Below are 16300 nucleotides of genomic sequence, written 5' to 3' on the forward strand. Positions count from 1 at the left end.
CAACATTTAATTCCCAATTAATGGACGATTCTGTATTTTACGGGACAGGTGACTGTGTGCCTTAACTGGATGCAAAGTGAGCATACGCAAAGTGAGCGTATGTTCAGCAGGCAGTTCGTAAGTTGCAGAGGGTTCTCAAAATAGTGCGCAACAAGAAATTCAACAGCGGAAAGCAGTGAGGTCGACGCCACCGTACAATTTTGTCATTTTTGCCAGACTTGATTTTCAGCAAAAATTGTCGTGTCAGGGTTTGTAATTTTGAAAATCTGGTCACCCTAAATCAGCATGCACGAACGCGAGCGGGCGATGGAGTCCAAATCTCTACTTTCGAGCAAATTCATACCTAATATTGAAAATGCTGTCGAGAACACGTACCCCAAACGTGTAGCAATGTGTTTTTGGGACAGCACTGGCTTCCTCCATGGTGTCCTCCAAGGACATCAAATTGTGTTTGATGTTTTACCTCTCATAGTTTTGCCAACAGAGATCTTAGCATGTGGCAGAGAGTCCTTAGTCAACAATTTATTCTCCTCATTGAGTATTCTGCACTGTGCTCTTGCACTTATCATGACAGGATGGGGGAGTTGCAACAGAACTGAACTTTCTCCATTTATAGACTGTCTCACCATGGAATGATGAACATTAAGACTTTTAGAGATACTTTTGTGACCCTTTCAAGCTTCATGTAAATAGATCGTTATTGTAAGATATTCTGAGTGCTCTTTTGGATGAAGTATGGTTCACATCGTGCGATGCATCCTGAAAATTGGTGAATATGTGTGTGTTTTTTTATTTTTTATTTTATGAAGCAGGGCAGCTTTAACCTACATCTCCTATCTCATTACACTGATTGAACTCCAGCTGACAACTGACTCCGATTTGTGCTCCGAGTCTGCACTGTGAATGTTTCATGGGATGTACAGTAAAACAAAAACTTGTAATTGTGTGTTAGTTTAAGCTGTTTGTATTAGTTGTGACTTATATGAAGTAATATATATATATACTTTGTATGTATATTCTCAAAATACTTGAACATGTGAAAAAAAATTGAAATAAAAATATGAATTCAATACAAGTTCCTTTTGGGACATCTGAAGGAAAAATGGGTATATTAAAGGTCATGTTGCAGTAACTATGTGATGTTAATTTTATTTATCACTGGTAAATGCTAGTATTCCTAACTGATACATTTCACTGCAGTTGATTGTGATTTTCTTCTTTCTCCGGCTACTTAATTCCTGACATTTCTTCACCAAATAATAGCTGATTTCCACAATCTATACATCATCGGAAAGCCTTTTTTACTTAAGAAAATGTGTATGTGTAAGTTCTTATACTTGACCCAATTTAGTGATCTCTGTTGTGCAGAAAAATCACATTTTATTTGTTTATTTATAAGCATGCATCCATCTAGCCATCCACCCATTCACTACTATGAAAAGACAATCCACAGGAGGAAGGGCTGGAGGGTTTCGTTAGCAGACATTATTTTCTCAACAGGCCCCCGTTGGATTAATCCTATTCATTAACTCTGCCTCTTTTACGTCTTACTCATGCTATTTACAATTGAGTGTTCCCAGTCCAGTATTGTACTCTTACTGGGTCTATTATTAGCTGTGTAACTCGGCAGTTTGCCATAATATTGTATGAAGAGGCTCCTCTAGCCACCATGTCTAAGGACATACGCACGCACTTACACACGCATTCCTACCTACCTTCGTCGAGACCAGACTCAGAGGCATTCGACGCACTTTTACAGCGTGTTAACTACGTAGCTCACATATACCGTTTAAAAATGCTTCTCTCGGCCGCCCGGATTCCCATTCTTTGCAAGTACCCTCGGTGAATTGTACATGAAAGGCTGTTTTTTTTTGTTTTGTTTTTTTTTTGTTTTGTTTTTTTATACAACAGCCCCCTGACTGACATCCCGCCCTGCTAATAGAAACTATCACACACTATGACGCAAATCTTCATTGACAGAAATATTGAAATTTAAATTTTGCTCTACACATTTTTACAGCATTAAAACATTTTAAGAATGTTTGTGTCATGTTTTTCCTCCTACATAAAACATATTAAAACAAAAAATATATTTCCCTCCGCCATCTTTTTCCATTTTCAAACATTTTTGAAAAAGCTTCAGGGAGCCACTAGGGCGGCGCTAAAGAGCCACATGCGGCTCTGGAGCCGTGGGTTGCCGACCCCCGACCTAATGCATTGAAGAGAGCAGTGTTGTCAGTGTAGACGAGTCTGAGTGGTTAATTGCTTCTGTCAAGGCAAAGACAGCCTTAGCCCACCTTCATGCTGTCTGGTCCCGTTGTTTCATATCTGCCATGGATTGTCTCTGTCTGGTGAGTTGTTAATTTCCTGGGCTGGGTCCAGAGACAGCCCTAATGTGCGCTGTAAGTATTCGCCCGTTAGCTGCCTAATGTGTCTGATTAATGTGCCAGTGGATCCTCCCGGACATTTACGGTTCTTTGTGAATTGGAATGGCAGAAACTCAAATTCACACTCGTCTTGGGGGATGGGTTAAAGGGACAGCACATACTGTATTTGTATAGTCCTCGCCTGATTTGGAGGTTTCTAAGCAGGAAGCTCAACACCTGAAGTGTAATGGGCACGTCAGCTGACATGTTTTTCACAATTTCTTCTGCTTTGATTATTGATGCAAGAATAGACAGAAAAAAAGTTTTCATTTTACTGTGGTTGATCTCATATTGCATATTGGTTCTTTGTCCATATGTGCCCTGTGACTAATTGTGGGTCAGTCCAGGGTGTACCCAGTTTCTCACCCAAAGTCAACTGGGATAGACTCGAGCGCAGCCTTGAGCTGAGAAGGTGGCTGAAGGTGGGTAGCTCCAAGGAAAATAAAATGAATGTACACAATGCTGCGGAGCAAGGACACTGCAATGCAAATCACCGGAAATTGCAGTTGCGACAAAATGTTTGTTACAGTGCAGTAAACTCAAGGAAACATTTAAATTGCATCGTGTAAGACTCCAAATGTTAATGATTTGATTCTGGTTTGCACCACGTTCTGCCGAGCTCAGCAGTTATACCCTAGAATGTTTGTGTGTGAACCCGACCCATCCCCAGACCTAAAACGTAAGGAGGGGCATATAAAATGAATTGTGGGGCAGGGGGTGGGGGGGGGTAAATATTATTAATACCCTCCACCACCACACAAAAAAACTTGCAACTCACTTGGTAAAACGTTCAAAACTATTGCACTCTAACATTGACGTTATTTGTCGCATATAGGCCTGTGCACCATATACTATTTTCAGTCAAGTTGTGGTCTGCTGTTGTCGCTAAGACTGGCTGTCAATCAAACAAAATCACACCATTATTTCTTCAGATTTTCTAATGTCATAGTGATAACTCAATGTTAATTTTTAACAACACAAGAATAGCTAATTGTGATGAAATAAAATACAAATTACATTTTTTTAAAAAACAAGTTTCTTTTTACCAAGTGAGGGGACACAAGCATGTTGTTGGGCGGGCAAGGCCCCCCTTATGGCTGTACATAGGGACACGTCTGTTGTGAACAATAGCATCGACTGACCGAGTTCTTGATTTGGGGAGACGGCCTCGTTTGTTTCAAGTGAACAACTTGCAGATATCAAGTTAAGTGGCGGTTAATGAAGACAATTGATAATTTAGGTGATCATTCATGTCACAGTGTAGCCTGGCCAGTTGTTTTTCAAGAACTGGGTGACTCAACCCGCAAGGAGAGTCACAGAAAGGACATTATTAAGCGTAAGGTACACTCAGAAGACTGAGCACAGTGAGCAAAAGAGCGGAACAATGATTTGCGATAAGAAGGAGGGGCCGCTTTGACATCTTTATCAGTTCAAACTGTCTCACGCTGGGAGCGCCCAATCTTCTCCATGAGTGGCTGTAGCCAAGGGAGAGATGCCCCCCACCCCCACCCCACCTACTGAATTCTTGAAATCTCTTTGTCCATGTTAGATTGCAGTGCTGGGTACTTTACAGCTAATGTTTTGGTCTTGTGGCGACAAGTCAAGAGTGTGCCCAGGCTTAAGTCAGCTGAAATAAGTTTCAAGTACCTGCGACCTAAATTAAAAATGACCTTTATTAAAAATGGTTGGATAAAAAAAGATAATTCCTCTTGGGAATGAAATATGAACATTACTTCATGTATTGAAATTAAAGATAAATACAGATGTGTCTGGAATAGATTGTGTTTGGTGGCAGCATAACCACCACGGCAAATGTGTTGCCATATTTATTTTTGAGTGTCCAACTCATTGCCACTGCAGGCGTTGGACAATTTCAAAAAGACACTGTGACACTTATGTGACTGGAAAATAATCTGTTTCATGAACCATAGCCTTTGGCTTTTTTTAATATATTTACTCATTCAATTCCCATCAGAATATACGTTTTATAACTGCTTCAGCTTCATAGTTTGGGTGATGCTATTCATCAGGGTAATAGTAAAGCAAAGCAAGGCAGCTTTATTTATATAGCGGCATTTGAAATTTCATGCACAAGGTAACTCAGTTTGCTTCCCATAATTAAAAGCACAACATTTAAAAGCATATACAAACAAAAGACTTAAATATATTTAAAAGCAAAGAAATAAATATAACGTTTATTTACTAACTAAAATTACTAAAAGAACAGCGCAACAACAAGATTTTGGAAATGTTAGAAATGATTGAATCTGAAAGATGTTAATCATAGGTATAGAAAAAAAAAGCCATGATTTTAAAACATTTACACTTGGGGCTGACTTCACTTCTATCAGCATCTTATTCCACTTGCGTGCAGCATAACAGCTAAATGCTGATTCACCATGTTTACTTTGAAGTCTGGGCTCCACTAGTTGACCTGAGTCTGTGCACCTCGGAGCCCTAGGGTTTATATTCTATTAGCATTTCCTTAATGTATACAGGACTGAAGCCATTCAGTGATTTATAGACCAGTAGCAGAACTTTAAAGTATATTCTACAGCTAACTGGGAGCTAGTGTAGGCACTTTTGGACTGATTTCTTTGATCTGGTAAAAACCTGAGCTGCAGCGTTTTGACTGAGCTGAAACTGTTTGATGATCTTTTGAGGGGGTCCAGTTAGAAGACCATTGATTTGGGAAGACGGCCTCGATTTGTTTTTTAGCTGCTCAAGGGTTGTTTTCGTGATTGATTAGATATGACTGCTGGAAGTCAGATCCTAAAGTATCAGCATACCAAAGATTCGGATTTGGTCTTTGGTTTTTAAATACAGTTACTAAGTGCACGTCAGTTGACTGGTTAGCACATCCGCCTCACAGCGCAGAGGTTGTGTGTTCAAATCCAGCCTTCATTTGTCGAGTTTGCATGTTATCCCCATGCCTGCGTGTTTTTTTCTCCAGGTCCTCCGGTTTCCTCCCACTTTCCAAAAACAGGTCGATTGAACGTGTGACTGCGTGATCGTGAGCACATGATTGTTTGTCAATGTGTGCTCTGCGATTGGCTGGAAATCTTTTCAGGGTGGACTCCGCCTACTGCCTGAAGACAGCTGGGATAGGCTCCACCACACCCTGCAACCCTCGTGAGGATAAGGGTTTTCAAAAATTACAAAATGGATGGATGGAGTGATGGATGGATGGTATTGAGTCAAGACAGCAAGTCGATGATTTCAGCTCTTTAATAGTTTCCACTACATTTTTTTTTAATTCTTGGGTGGTTTTAGGTGTTAGTATTAATTCATTGTCTGTTAATATAAAATGAAGTGCACAACTGTATCAATACCAAGCCAGTATCAATATTGTTCTGACATTGGAGCAATATGATGGTCGTTATAGATTCGTTGTTTCTGTCTCAGCACCGGGCAGGCACAGTTCGCACCCACCGCCACACATATTGTAACTTACTTATGCTATTATTCGTAATATTATTATGATACTAATTTCATTTTTGCGGCCCGGTGGTCCAGTGGTTCGCGCATCGACCTCATAGTGCAGAGGGACCGGGTTCAATTCCAGCTCTGGCCTCCCTGTGTGGAGTTTGCATGTTATCCCCGGGCCTGCTTGGGTTTTCTCTGGGTACTCCGGTTTCCTCCCACATTCCAAAAACATGCATGGCAGGCTGATTGAACACTCTAAATTGTCCCTAGGTGTGAGTGTGAGCACGGATGGTTGTTTGTCTCTGTGTGCCCTGCGATTGGCTGGCAACCGGTTCAGGGTGTCCCCCGCCTACTGCCCGAAGATGGCTAGGATAGGCTCCAGCACCCCCTTGTGAGGATAAGCGGATCGGAAAATGGCTGCTCAAGGGTTGTTTTCGTGATTGATTAGATATGACTGCTGGAAGTCAGATCCTAAAGTATCAGCATACCAAAGATTCGGATTTGGTCTTTGGTTTTTAAATACAGTTACTAAGTGCACGTCAGTTGACTGGTTAGCACATCCGCCTCACAGCGCAGAGGTTGTGTGTTCAAATCCAGCCTTCATTTGTCGAGTTTGCATGTTATCCCCATGCCTGCGTGTTTTTTTCTCCAGGTCCTCCGGTTTCCTCCCACTTTCCAAAAACAGGTCGATTGAACGTGTGACTGCGTGATCGTGAGCACATGATTGTTTGTCAATGTGTGCTCTGCGATTGGCTGGAAATCTTTTCAGGGTGGACTCCGCCTACTGCCTGAAGACAGCTGGGATAGGCTCCACCACACCCTGCAACCCTCGTGAGGATAAGGGTTTTCAAAAATTACAAAATGGATGGATGGAGTGATGGATGGATGGTATTGAGTCAAGACAGCAAGTCGATGATTTCAGCTCTTTAATAGTTTCCACTACATTTTTTTTTAATTCTTGGGTGGTTTTAGGTGTTAGTATTAATTCATTGTCTGTTAATATAAAATGAAGTGCACAACTGTATCAATACCAAGCCAGTATCAATATTGTTCTGACATTGGAGCAATATGATGGTCGTTATAGATTCGTTGTTTCTGTCTCAGCACCGGGCAGGCACAGTTCGCACCCACCGCCACACATATTGTAACTTACTTATGCTATTATTCGTAATATTATTATGATACTAATTTCATTTTTGCGGCCCGGTGGTCCAGTGGTTCGCGCATCGACCTCATAGTGCAGAGGGACCGGGTTCAATTCCAGCTCTGGCCTCCCTGTGTGGAGTTTGCATGTTATCCCCGGGCCTGCTTGGGTTTTCTCTGGGTACTCCGGTTTCCTCCCACATTCCAAAAACATGCATGGCAGGCTGATTGAACACTCTAAATTGTCCCTAGGTGTGAGTGTGAGCACGGATGGTTGTTTGTCTCTGTGTGCCCTGCGATTGGCTGGCAACCGGTTCAGGGTGTCCCCCGCCTACTGCCCGAAGATGGCTAGGATAGGCTCCAGCACCCCCTTGTGAGGATAAGCGGATCGGAAAATGAAAGGATGGATAGATGGATGGGATAATTTCACTTTTATTACTTTCTTTGGCAAGTTTCAATTTCAATTCATGACGGGTAATAACATACGATGCGTTGTGAATATGACCTTACAACTGATGCGTGATTGCTCCACACTGTAACGTTGATGTGAATGTGTTGGAAACACCAAGCCACCCAATAAAAACTTTGTTTCCCGGTCACAGAGCGGTAGACAGATGTCTTGCCAAAGTCTCTTGATGAATGGCTGTTTATAGACGGTATCTCACAGTGGAGAAACGGCCATCTAATTCAAGTCATAGAAGGTTGCTATTCGAGAGGATCAATGAGCTTGATGGAACGCCAGAAAACAAGCAATATCTGGTTTTGCCTCATTGATTAATTACCTTTCTAAGAGCTAGTGCTTTTTAAAATTTTTGGGATAGCCCATGAGGCTTTTCGTGTTGTTTGTTTGTAGCGCGGCAAGGCTTTATCATAAAGCTTTTAAAAAGGGGGAACATTGTGGACATCCTTTAAACTCTGGTGCAAGTTAAAAAGATGCCAAGATACAGTTCAAACACAATATGCCAAGGCAGTAAAGAGTAGTATCATTCTATAGCAAATAACTGGACTGGTCATTCTTTTTGTAAAGCAATTTATGAAACAGATGGCTTTGAGTTTGATCATTTTATCAAGAGACAACTGTTCTCCTTTTACCAGTTCCCATCTGTTGGTACCTCTTTTAGCCGTAAGCAGAACTTTAAAAGAAGAGTTTGTTTTTTTTCCTTGAGGTTCAAAGATGTCCTTGCTGGCCTCCTTTTTTTTTTCTTTTTTTTTCAACTAAGAGTAGAGCATATAGAGGATCTTTCATCTTGTTCAAAGTAGGCACGCTCAGGAGTGCTCACTGCTCAGGAGTGTAAAGGCTGACTAAGTCAACTTGGAGAGTGGAATGACCACACTGTTCAGAGTTTCCTTCACTGTGAGTGCAAAAGCCAAACTTGCTAACAGTCACTCTTCTTCTAATTTACTCCTCTTCCTCTGTAGGTGTCGGAGAGATGTGACTATGTTTTTGTGAACGGCAAAGAGATGAAGGGCAAAGTGAAGATGGCGGTGAACTTTACCTACGCCTACCTGAGTGCTCAGCTGGAGCTCAACGTGTGGATCCCTCGGCTTCCCCTCCAAATTGAAGTGTCTGACACAGAGCTGAGCCAGATCAAAGGGTGGCGGGTGCCCATCATGGCCAGCAGTCCCAGGTAAAGTGCTGCATGATGCTCTTATTAACTGACAGTTGTTTGGCCTGCCCCTGAAATGAACTTGATGTGGTGTGTTTTATATCATACTGACTGGGCAACATGGGATTTCGCATGTCACATCACCTCAACAGAGGTGGGAGTAAGTCACATGTGCAAGTCTCAAGCAAGTCCCAAATCACTGTGGAAAAGAAAAATCATCTCAAGTCACCACCAGATTTCAAGCAAATTGAGTCAAGTTGTCACATGGTTCAAGCAAGTCAAATGTCAAGTCAGATAATTTTGCTCAGTCAAAACAACTATTGGAGCGATAATACAATGTTTTTTTTTTTTTATTTCCTCAAATGCTCACACCAAACCCCCTGTTTTTGCCTTAAAAAGTTAAACAACTGAGATTATGATTGCATGATTTCATAGCACTTCATTGTTTTGAAGTTGCATTTCAAACACAATTAAACTTTACTTCAACCGAATTACCATTTCATTTTTTTTCACCTTAAATATGACCTATAACTTGGGCTTTCACTCGTATAGTGCTTTTCTACCTTCAAGGTTGTCATAGCACTGAGCACTGTCATTCATCTTGTGTAGACGCAGCATCAGGACCAACTGGAGGTTCAGTAGCTTTCTCAACGTGCATTTACAACTTAAATGAATTGCAACAATTTATTTCCAACAATGTATTATCTTCATTTCCTAGCTTGTGTCTTGGCTGTACTTGGCTCGTTTTTTTTTTTGTTTTTTTTTTTGCGTGTGTATTGAGTCGTTTATTTTGGGGTTGTGGTGGGCGATGCAGATGCCGAAGGGGTTGGATGTAGGGGTTTGCTGATGTATATTCCCCATTGTTTAACCATTGGGGGCTGCCAAATGGCTTCCATCCACAGACTGATGGTTCACATCCCATTAGGTCACAGAAGGCCCGATCCGAAATTCAATGCATGCCACTGGATAATTGTCCTCCTTGGAAAAACTAGCCTAATGTCAGACAGCAATGATTGTTTTTATTACTGGTGACATTTCTCCTGCCGTTTGAATTATGGCAGGTGTGGATGACTGATGAGCGTTGTCCCTTCCCACTGACACCTCCAGCCAGATCAGAAAATGGCTGACCAGTGAAATTCAGCTTGCCATACAGCCGGCTTAAGGTGGCCTGTCATTGCACCACTCAGTCATGAGCTGAATCGAGGTCAGATTTCTCTGCTTGGGGCTCATCACCAGCAGCATCTGCCAACACCTCCACTCTTAACTCTTGACGAATTGCATCAAGTGATGGAAAAACTATTAAGTCTACCTTGCCCTAATTACATTTGGAAAACGGTGAACTTGGGAGTCCTCCTGCACATCGGTGTGTGAATTACTTGTGCCCCCCTTCTAGTCACAAAAGGCGGGAGAAAACCTTGCGATTGACTAGCGACTAGTCCGGGGTGTTCCCTGCCACTCACCCAAAGTCAGCAGGGATAGGCTTCAGCTTACCCATGACATTAATGAGGACAAGTGGTATAGAAAATGGAGCGAGGGATGAAAGTAAAGGACTCCCATAAGTGTGCTGGATGACTTTATCAATTGGGACAGCTTGGGTGTGTTGTAATTGTTGATGCCAACATAACTGCATGTTTTCTTTGTCCTTTGCCTGTTTTGTTTATCAGGGGGTAACAGACATGACCTTTTAAAGTAGCACTCTGTCTTTTGGAGAGAAAGGCCAATGGTCCACTTTTCACACGCTTAGACGGAAGTGAGCAAAGGAGCTTCGGTACTAATTCGAGGAAGTTCTTCTATCAGCCAGGCTGGCAAAGTGCACTGAGGGAAAATCAGCGACGTCAGGCACGTTAGTCGGATTGTTGCAAAAGCTCTCCTCTCTCGGTTTGTGACTGGCACTGCGTGTATGCCTCACCCCTTCCCTCCCTAATCCTTGTCAAAATGGAGACAAGATAAGCCCTCACAGACGACAAACTTGTGTAGGAGCAGCACTCAGGCATAACACTTCTTAAAAATGGTTGTATTGAGTTTCTTTTCCTTGCTTCATACCGTTAAAATAAAATGTACTTGGTTTTTGTATTTTAGGTCTTGTTTTCTCATCTGATCACATCTTTTTCATTTCAATTCAAACAAAATGAGTCCCAATTGAATAACAATTGCCAAATAAAGATGTATTTTATGTTAACAACAACAACTGTGAAGTCAAAACTGTACTGATTAAAAAAAACAAACAAAAAAAAAAAACGGTGTGTTGAATTTGCTGATTGGCTGGCAACCTGTTCAGGATGTGCCCCGCCTACTGCCCGAAGACAGCTAGGATAAACTCCGGTATGCCCGCGACACTTGTAGCGATAGGCGGATCAGATGATGGATGGATGGATGGAGGAATTTACTCAATTTCAATTTGTCAAGTGGTCGCATGAAATAAGATCATCTGGATCCAGGTCCATTTTGAAAGTAGACTACTGCTCCGCTTAAAAACGTATTTTGATTCAGATACTGCTGAAATAAAATTGAGTGAATTTAACACACCATGTTTTTTTCAGCGTAGAAAATGGGTAAGACTGCTCTCTGAACCAGGTTGGCTATCACGCTGAGTAGTATCTCTCTTTAGTTTAAGATGGCAACTTGTTTGCCCCTTTCTTGTCTCATAATAATGTTGTCTGCCTGTTTCAAATTGTACAAAGTTAAATTTAGGTAGCCATTGGGATCAGTTTTAAAAAATAGCCCCTTTCAGTTGAAAAAAACAGCACGATATAATGAAAGGAGAAAAACAAATTACAACCCTGCCTTGAAATTAGGAACCGTATTCCTTTTTTGTGAGGAAATATACATAAAAGTCAGGAGTGGGAGAATTAGCGTTCATGAATATGCAATAAACGTGTCATGCAAGGCCTGCTTAGAGACAACAGATCTGCTATTTTAAGCTAAAGCAACAAGCATCTCTAATTCAGTGTTAGAAATTGTAACCCTGAGACAACTCAAAAGTGTTTTGCAAAGAGGCAACAGCTGCTTGACAAACCAATTTACTGCACCGACACATCCCGGCTCCAGAGCAGAAGACCATGCGTTTCTCCTTTGCTTCTTGTTCCATTAATGTTTCATTGATACGGCAGAGTTGACTACATTTTATAGCATAAAAATATCTTGTTTAGCTTGAAAAGGTAATCAGTATTTGGCCTCGCTCTTCAACTCCAGGTGCCTTTGGGAGCATCGGTTCAAACATGAGGTCAAATCGGCTCAGGTCTGAGCGTTCGGTAAATTCAAAAGCATTTGATCTCTCCACTATGCAAAAATGTACCGTTATATTCATAATGTGAATTGACCTGCCCCTCTACTGGATCACTTGCTGCTCTTGAACCTTAATGGATGTGAAATTATTCTCACTTTCTATTATCCACGGAGGCTGTCTGTCATTCAGGTGCATGGAAAATGTGTCCAGTAAAGTAGCTATTAGGTCTTCGATTCCAAATCTGACAAAGTTTGCTGCTTTGACTCAGAGCAGCTAACACACACAGGCAAACAAAAAAAAAGTGACATTGTGGGGGGGTCTTCACTTTATCATAATGTTAGTGTCTACTGTATATGCACATGTGTAAATAGATAATAAACATAATTGAAAAAATATCTGGCCTCGTAAATGAATGGCAAAGCAGTTTTGTGATTGCAAGGGTCCACAAACCGAGACCGAAGGTCTGTGACAGCTGTTATCCTCCCAGATCATTTTTTTATTGATGAAAAAAAATAAAAGCCAGAAAATCAAAAGTTGAACATCAGTGAAGTTAAGAGGAGGCGAAAGAGCGATGCTGAGGAAGAACAATGCAAGGCACGCACTGCGTTCATCCTCCCACAGTTTTGAAAACATTTCCTGATCTTCATCATCCCACTGTAAGTTTGCCTGCTGTGCGTGTGAACGTTTGTCAGTTGTCATTAAAATGTGCCAAAAAAGCCATGCAACAAAGCAGATATATCTCCCTCTGCCCCCACCGTCGTATCAAACACAGTTCTTGAATGTCACCATGATATCTGTCGTAGAGATCAAAATTAATCACCTGAACATGTCGATGTTAGCACCCATCTCAGGGGAACACCTTGTCCAAGTATCGTCTTGCTAAGCGTGCCACCCAATTAAGGAGTCCTGCTTTGCAATTGCCAGGTCCACACGGGACAGTGAGGATGACGATGATGAAGACAGACGAGGACGAGGCTGCACCCTGCAGTACCAGCACGCCATGGTCAGAGTCCTGACTCACTTTGTTGCTGAATCCGCCGATCCCCGAAGCCAGACCAGCTACATGCTGGGCACCGATTGGCAGGCGGACATTACAGAGTTAGTGGGGGAATTCCTGAAGGTGGAGAACCCTCAGATCGCACAGCTGCTGGACAAGCGGATACTTATGGGACGCGATGTGGGAATGACCACGATTCAGGTAGGTCATGTATTCGCATCAAGTAAATGCTAAAACTTCTAGCAAGATTGAATATAGCCTCACTTCAGTAATTGTAGACCCTCTTGCCGTATTACCTCCCAAAATGTGGAATTTACCAAGATCTGACCAATTTACCTGTTAAGTTTAAAGTTAGTATATATAGAGAATAGAATTCTGAATCCTCTCGGCAACTTCAGGTCCTTTCACTCTGCTTCTGTTTGCCATTCTCATATCCAGTTCTTTGCAAACGAGGAAAGGGCTTTGTTTTTCCAAAGGTGGTTTGTCCATCATCATCGTTTCAGGCTCTTAGCAAAGCTTGTAAGGCCAAAGATAAGAGGTCAGTGTAAGGCCGAAAGACGGTGTCCGCTGTGACTGTGCCAACGAGTGCAAGGTAAATAACTGGCACATAACTCGTCAGTCATCCTTTCTGTTAGCGTTTTTTTTTTTTCTCAGGCGCTATCAGGGAGGGTTCTTTTTTTTTTTTCCACATATCATTTTGCTCATCTATTCCTTTCAGGGTGAACTGAGTTTTAACAAATATGACCCCCCCAAAAAGATTTTTGTTTGTTTGTTTGTTTGTTTGTTTGTTTACGAGTTCCCACTTTCAGTGAACTGCTCTGTACTACATGAAATCATCGATCTATTAGCCGTTTTTTTTTACTTAGTCGGACTTCTGTGGACAAATCTAGGTACTGCCAGTACTTGCTGGTCTGCCATTTGGCTTTTGCATATTAATGGCAACTGTGTCACATCTCCAAATAATATCTACGAGAGCGGAATCTGTTTCCTCATTTGTGAACGTGTCTCTGTTCTACTTTTGACACGCCAAACACAAACAGCAATGAGCATGACGTGTTGACGCAAGGGATTGCCTGTGTCACACACCTGCGATTGACAGAAGAGCATTCTTTCATGTGAATATGCATGGAGGAAATAAAGGTTACACTTTAGTCACGCAACATTCATCATAAACAAAGTGTGACTGTCTGCTTCTGTTTTGGGGTGAAAGTGTGTCTCTTCTCTGGATTACCAGTATGAATCAAAGAAATTGATTCGTACCTGCAGGAGGTTTGGAGGTTGGACGGCAGCCAAGCAGAGTTGTTGTCTGATCCACACAGCTTGAGAAAACGGATGAAATGAAAAGTAGTTTGGGGGTATCATTTCGGATTTTGCACGGAGGCTTGTGAGCCTTTTATGTGAGATGAAACACTTGGAGAGACATTTTCTTAAATCACCTATAACTCAACTTAATCTGCAGTTTTCAAGGCGGAGACATTTTCACAGCTAAGTGTTCATTGACGTGATGCCGTTACCTTCCATTGCAAGGGATCGCCTGCCAATCAAACAGTGGCTCATTTCTGTTTGGATTTTCATTTGCGGAAGTTTTTACAGGTAATCCTTTTTTTACCCTGTGTAGCTGTACTTGTTCTTCCTTATGATTTCTCCAGAGAAAGACACACTGTCTGCAACAGGAAATTAAAAAGATTTCGTGAAGAGGCTGAAGAATAGACTGAGACTATTTTACCGAGGCACTATATATATTTCTATACAGTAAAGGCAAAGGAAAACAATGTTTTCTGCGCTGGCTGTACTATGTTTCTGTCTCGTGGTAGGTGCTGTCTCCTCTGTCAGACTCAATCCTGGCAGAGAGGACCGTCACGGTGTTAGATGACAAAGTGACCATCGCAGAGTTGGGGGTCCAGTTGGTCACAGGGTATGCACGAGGACTGGCAGACAAGCGCATGTGTCCAGTGAATATTTTCGGAACAAGGAGTCTTTTACGATTAGAGATGGAACACGGCACGCAGGTGACATTAAAAACCAACGGCGTTCCGAGGATTCTTAAGGAGCCAACGGTGAGAGATGAATGATCTTAACTGACAGAGGGAGGATCTGTGTGTCACCCCAGCCACCCCTGTAATTAGAGATGGGACACGACACGCAGGTGACATTAAAAACCAACGGCGTTCCGGGGATTCTTAAGGAGCCAACGGTGAGAGATGATCTTAACTGACTGAGGGAGGATCTGTGTGTCACCCCAGCCACCCCTGTCACAACTGGCGACATGTTCTTCATTTTGCCCATAATGCGAGCGGAGTCCGAACTCGTAAATTAAGCCGCTGAGACAATGGACCAAAGCAGTATTCTATTTATCATGCGTGCAAGGCAGGAGGACACACTGAATTAATTATTCCAGCATTCCCGAAATACATCTTTGGTGCATACTGAACCAATCACCCTAGCATCAAGTGTGAATGATTATTGTGCAAAAACAAGACTGATTTTAAAGATTATCCTTCCCTGGGCAGTTAAAAACAAATCTTTTACTCTGGGAACAATCTGTGGTTGTAGTTTAACAGAAAGCAGTAATTATTGAAACACTTAGTTTAATTAGCAGGGAATTACAGTGATTATAATGATTATGAGAACAACGTCAAGGCAGGACGTGAGCAGGCTGCAAGTAAGAACAGTGGTGGCATTCACAGAGCAAGATTGTGTTCGACTTGTGATACACAAAGCTCTCATTACAAAGTAGTGCACATTTTACTGTTCACCGGTGAAGTAATACCATCACTGGGTGTGAAAAAATACGAACAGACAAGTCATCCTTCATCATAGCCTTGTTAAGCGGATGTGAATTGTGCACCGAGCACACAGTGTGCACCTGAATTCTTGCTTCGCTATGCTGCAAGCTGTCTTTTTTGAGAATGGCATGAAAATGAATGAAGGGGTCTTTTGGATTGATTGCCCCCCACAGTCAATGCTGAAAGGAGTCTCTCTTGATGGGATTTGTCTGTAGAACACATCCAATTTGAGGGCTCACGAAATAATTGAATAAATATGAAGATGTTGTGAATTGGGCAGCACGGTGGGCGACTGGTTAGTACGTCCCCCTCACAGTGCACAGGATTGGATTCCAGCTTCGGCGTTCCTTTGTGGAGTTTGCATGTTCTCCTAGTACCTGCGGGAGTTTTACCCGTGTACTCCGTTTTCATCCCACATTCCACAAACATGCATGGAAGGTTGATTGAACGCCTCAAATTGTTCCTAGGTGTGAGTGTGAGCGCGGATGGTTGTTTGGCGTGTAACCGGTTCAGGTTATCCCTCGCCTACTGCTCGAAGACAGCTGGGATGGGCTCCAGCACCCCCTGCTACTCTTGTGAGAAGAAATGGATGGATGAATGGATGATGTGAATCTTTTTTTTTTTTTTATGAATGATGTCTTTACTGTGTGGGCAAAGGGGGTTAAAAGGAAAGTTTCCCTTAAAAACAA

The 16300-nt window shown here is 42.1% G+C and overlaps 1 protein-coding gene across 1 annotated transcript in view; it reads left to right on the forward strand.

Annotated features, from left to right (window-relative positions):
* The window catches only part of LOC109511630 (transmembrane protein 132C), a 112382-nt gene that overhangs the window by 93180 nt on the left and 2902 nt on the right, over nt 1-16300 (forward strand). The window contains exons 6-8 of the mRNA XM_019862856.1: nt 8415-8623; nt 12753-13026; nt 14640-14834. Of these exons, the coding sequence (XP_019718415.1) occupies nt 8415-8623; nt 12753-13026; nt 14640-14834 (678 nt within the window). The remainder of the gene's footprint in view (nt 1-8414; nt 8624-12752; nt 13027-14639; nt 14835-16300) is intronic.

This window comes from Hippocampus comes, unplaced genomic scaffold (genome assembly GCF_001891065.2).
Source record: "Hippocampus comes isolate QL1 unplaced genomic scaffold, H_comes_QL1_v1.1 scaffold147, whole genome shotgun sequence".
In the NCBI taxonomy this organism is placed as follows: Eukaryota; Metazoa; Chordata; class Actinopteri; order Syngnathiformes; family Syngnathidae; genus Hippocampus; species Hippocampus comes.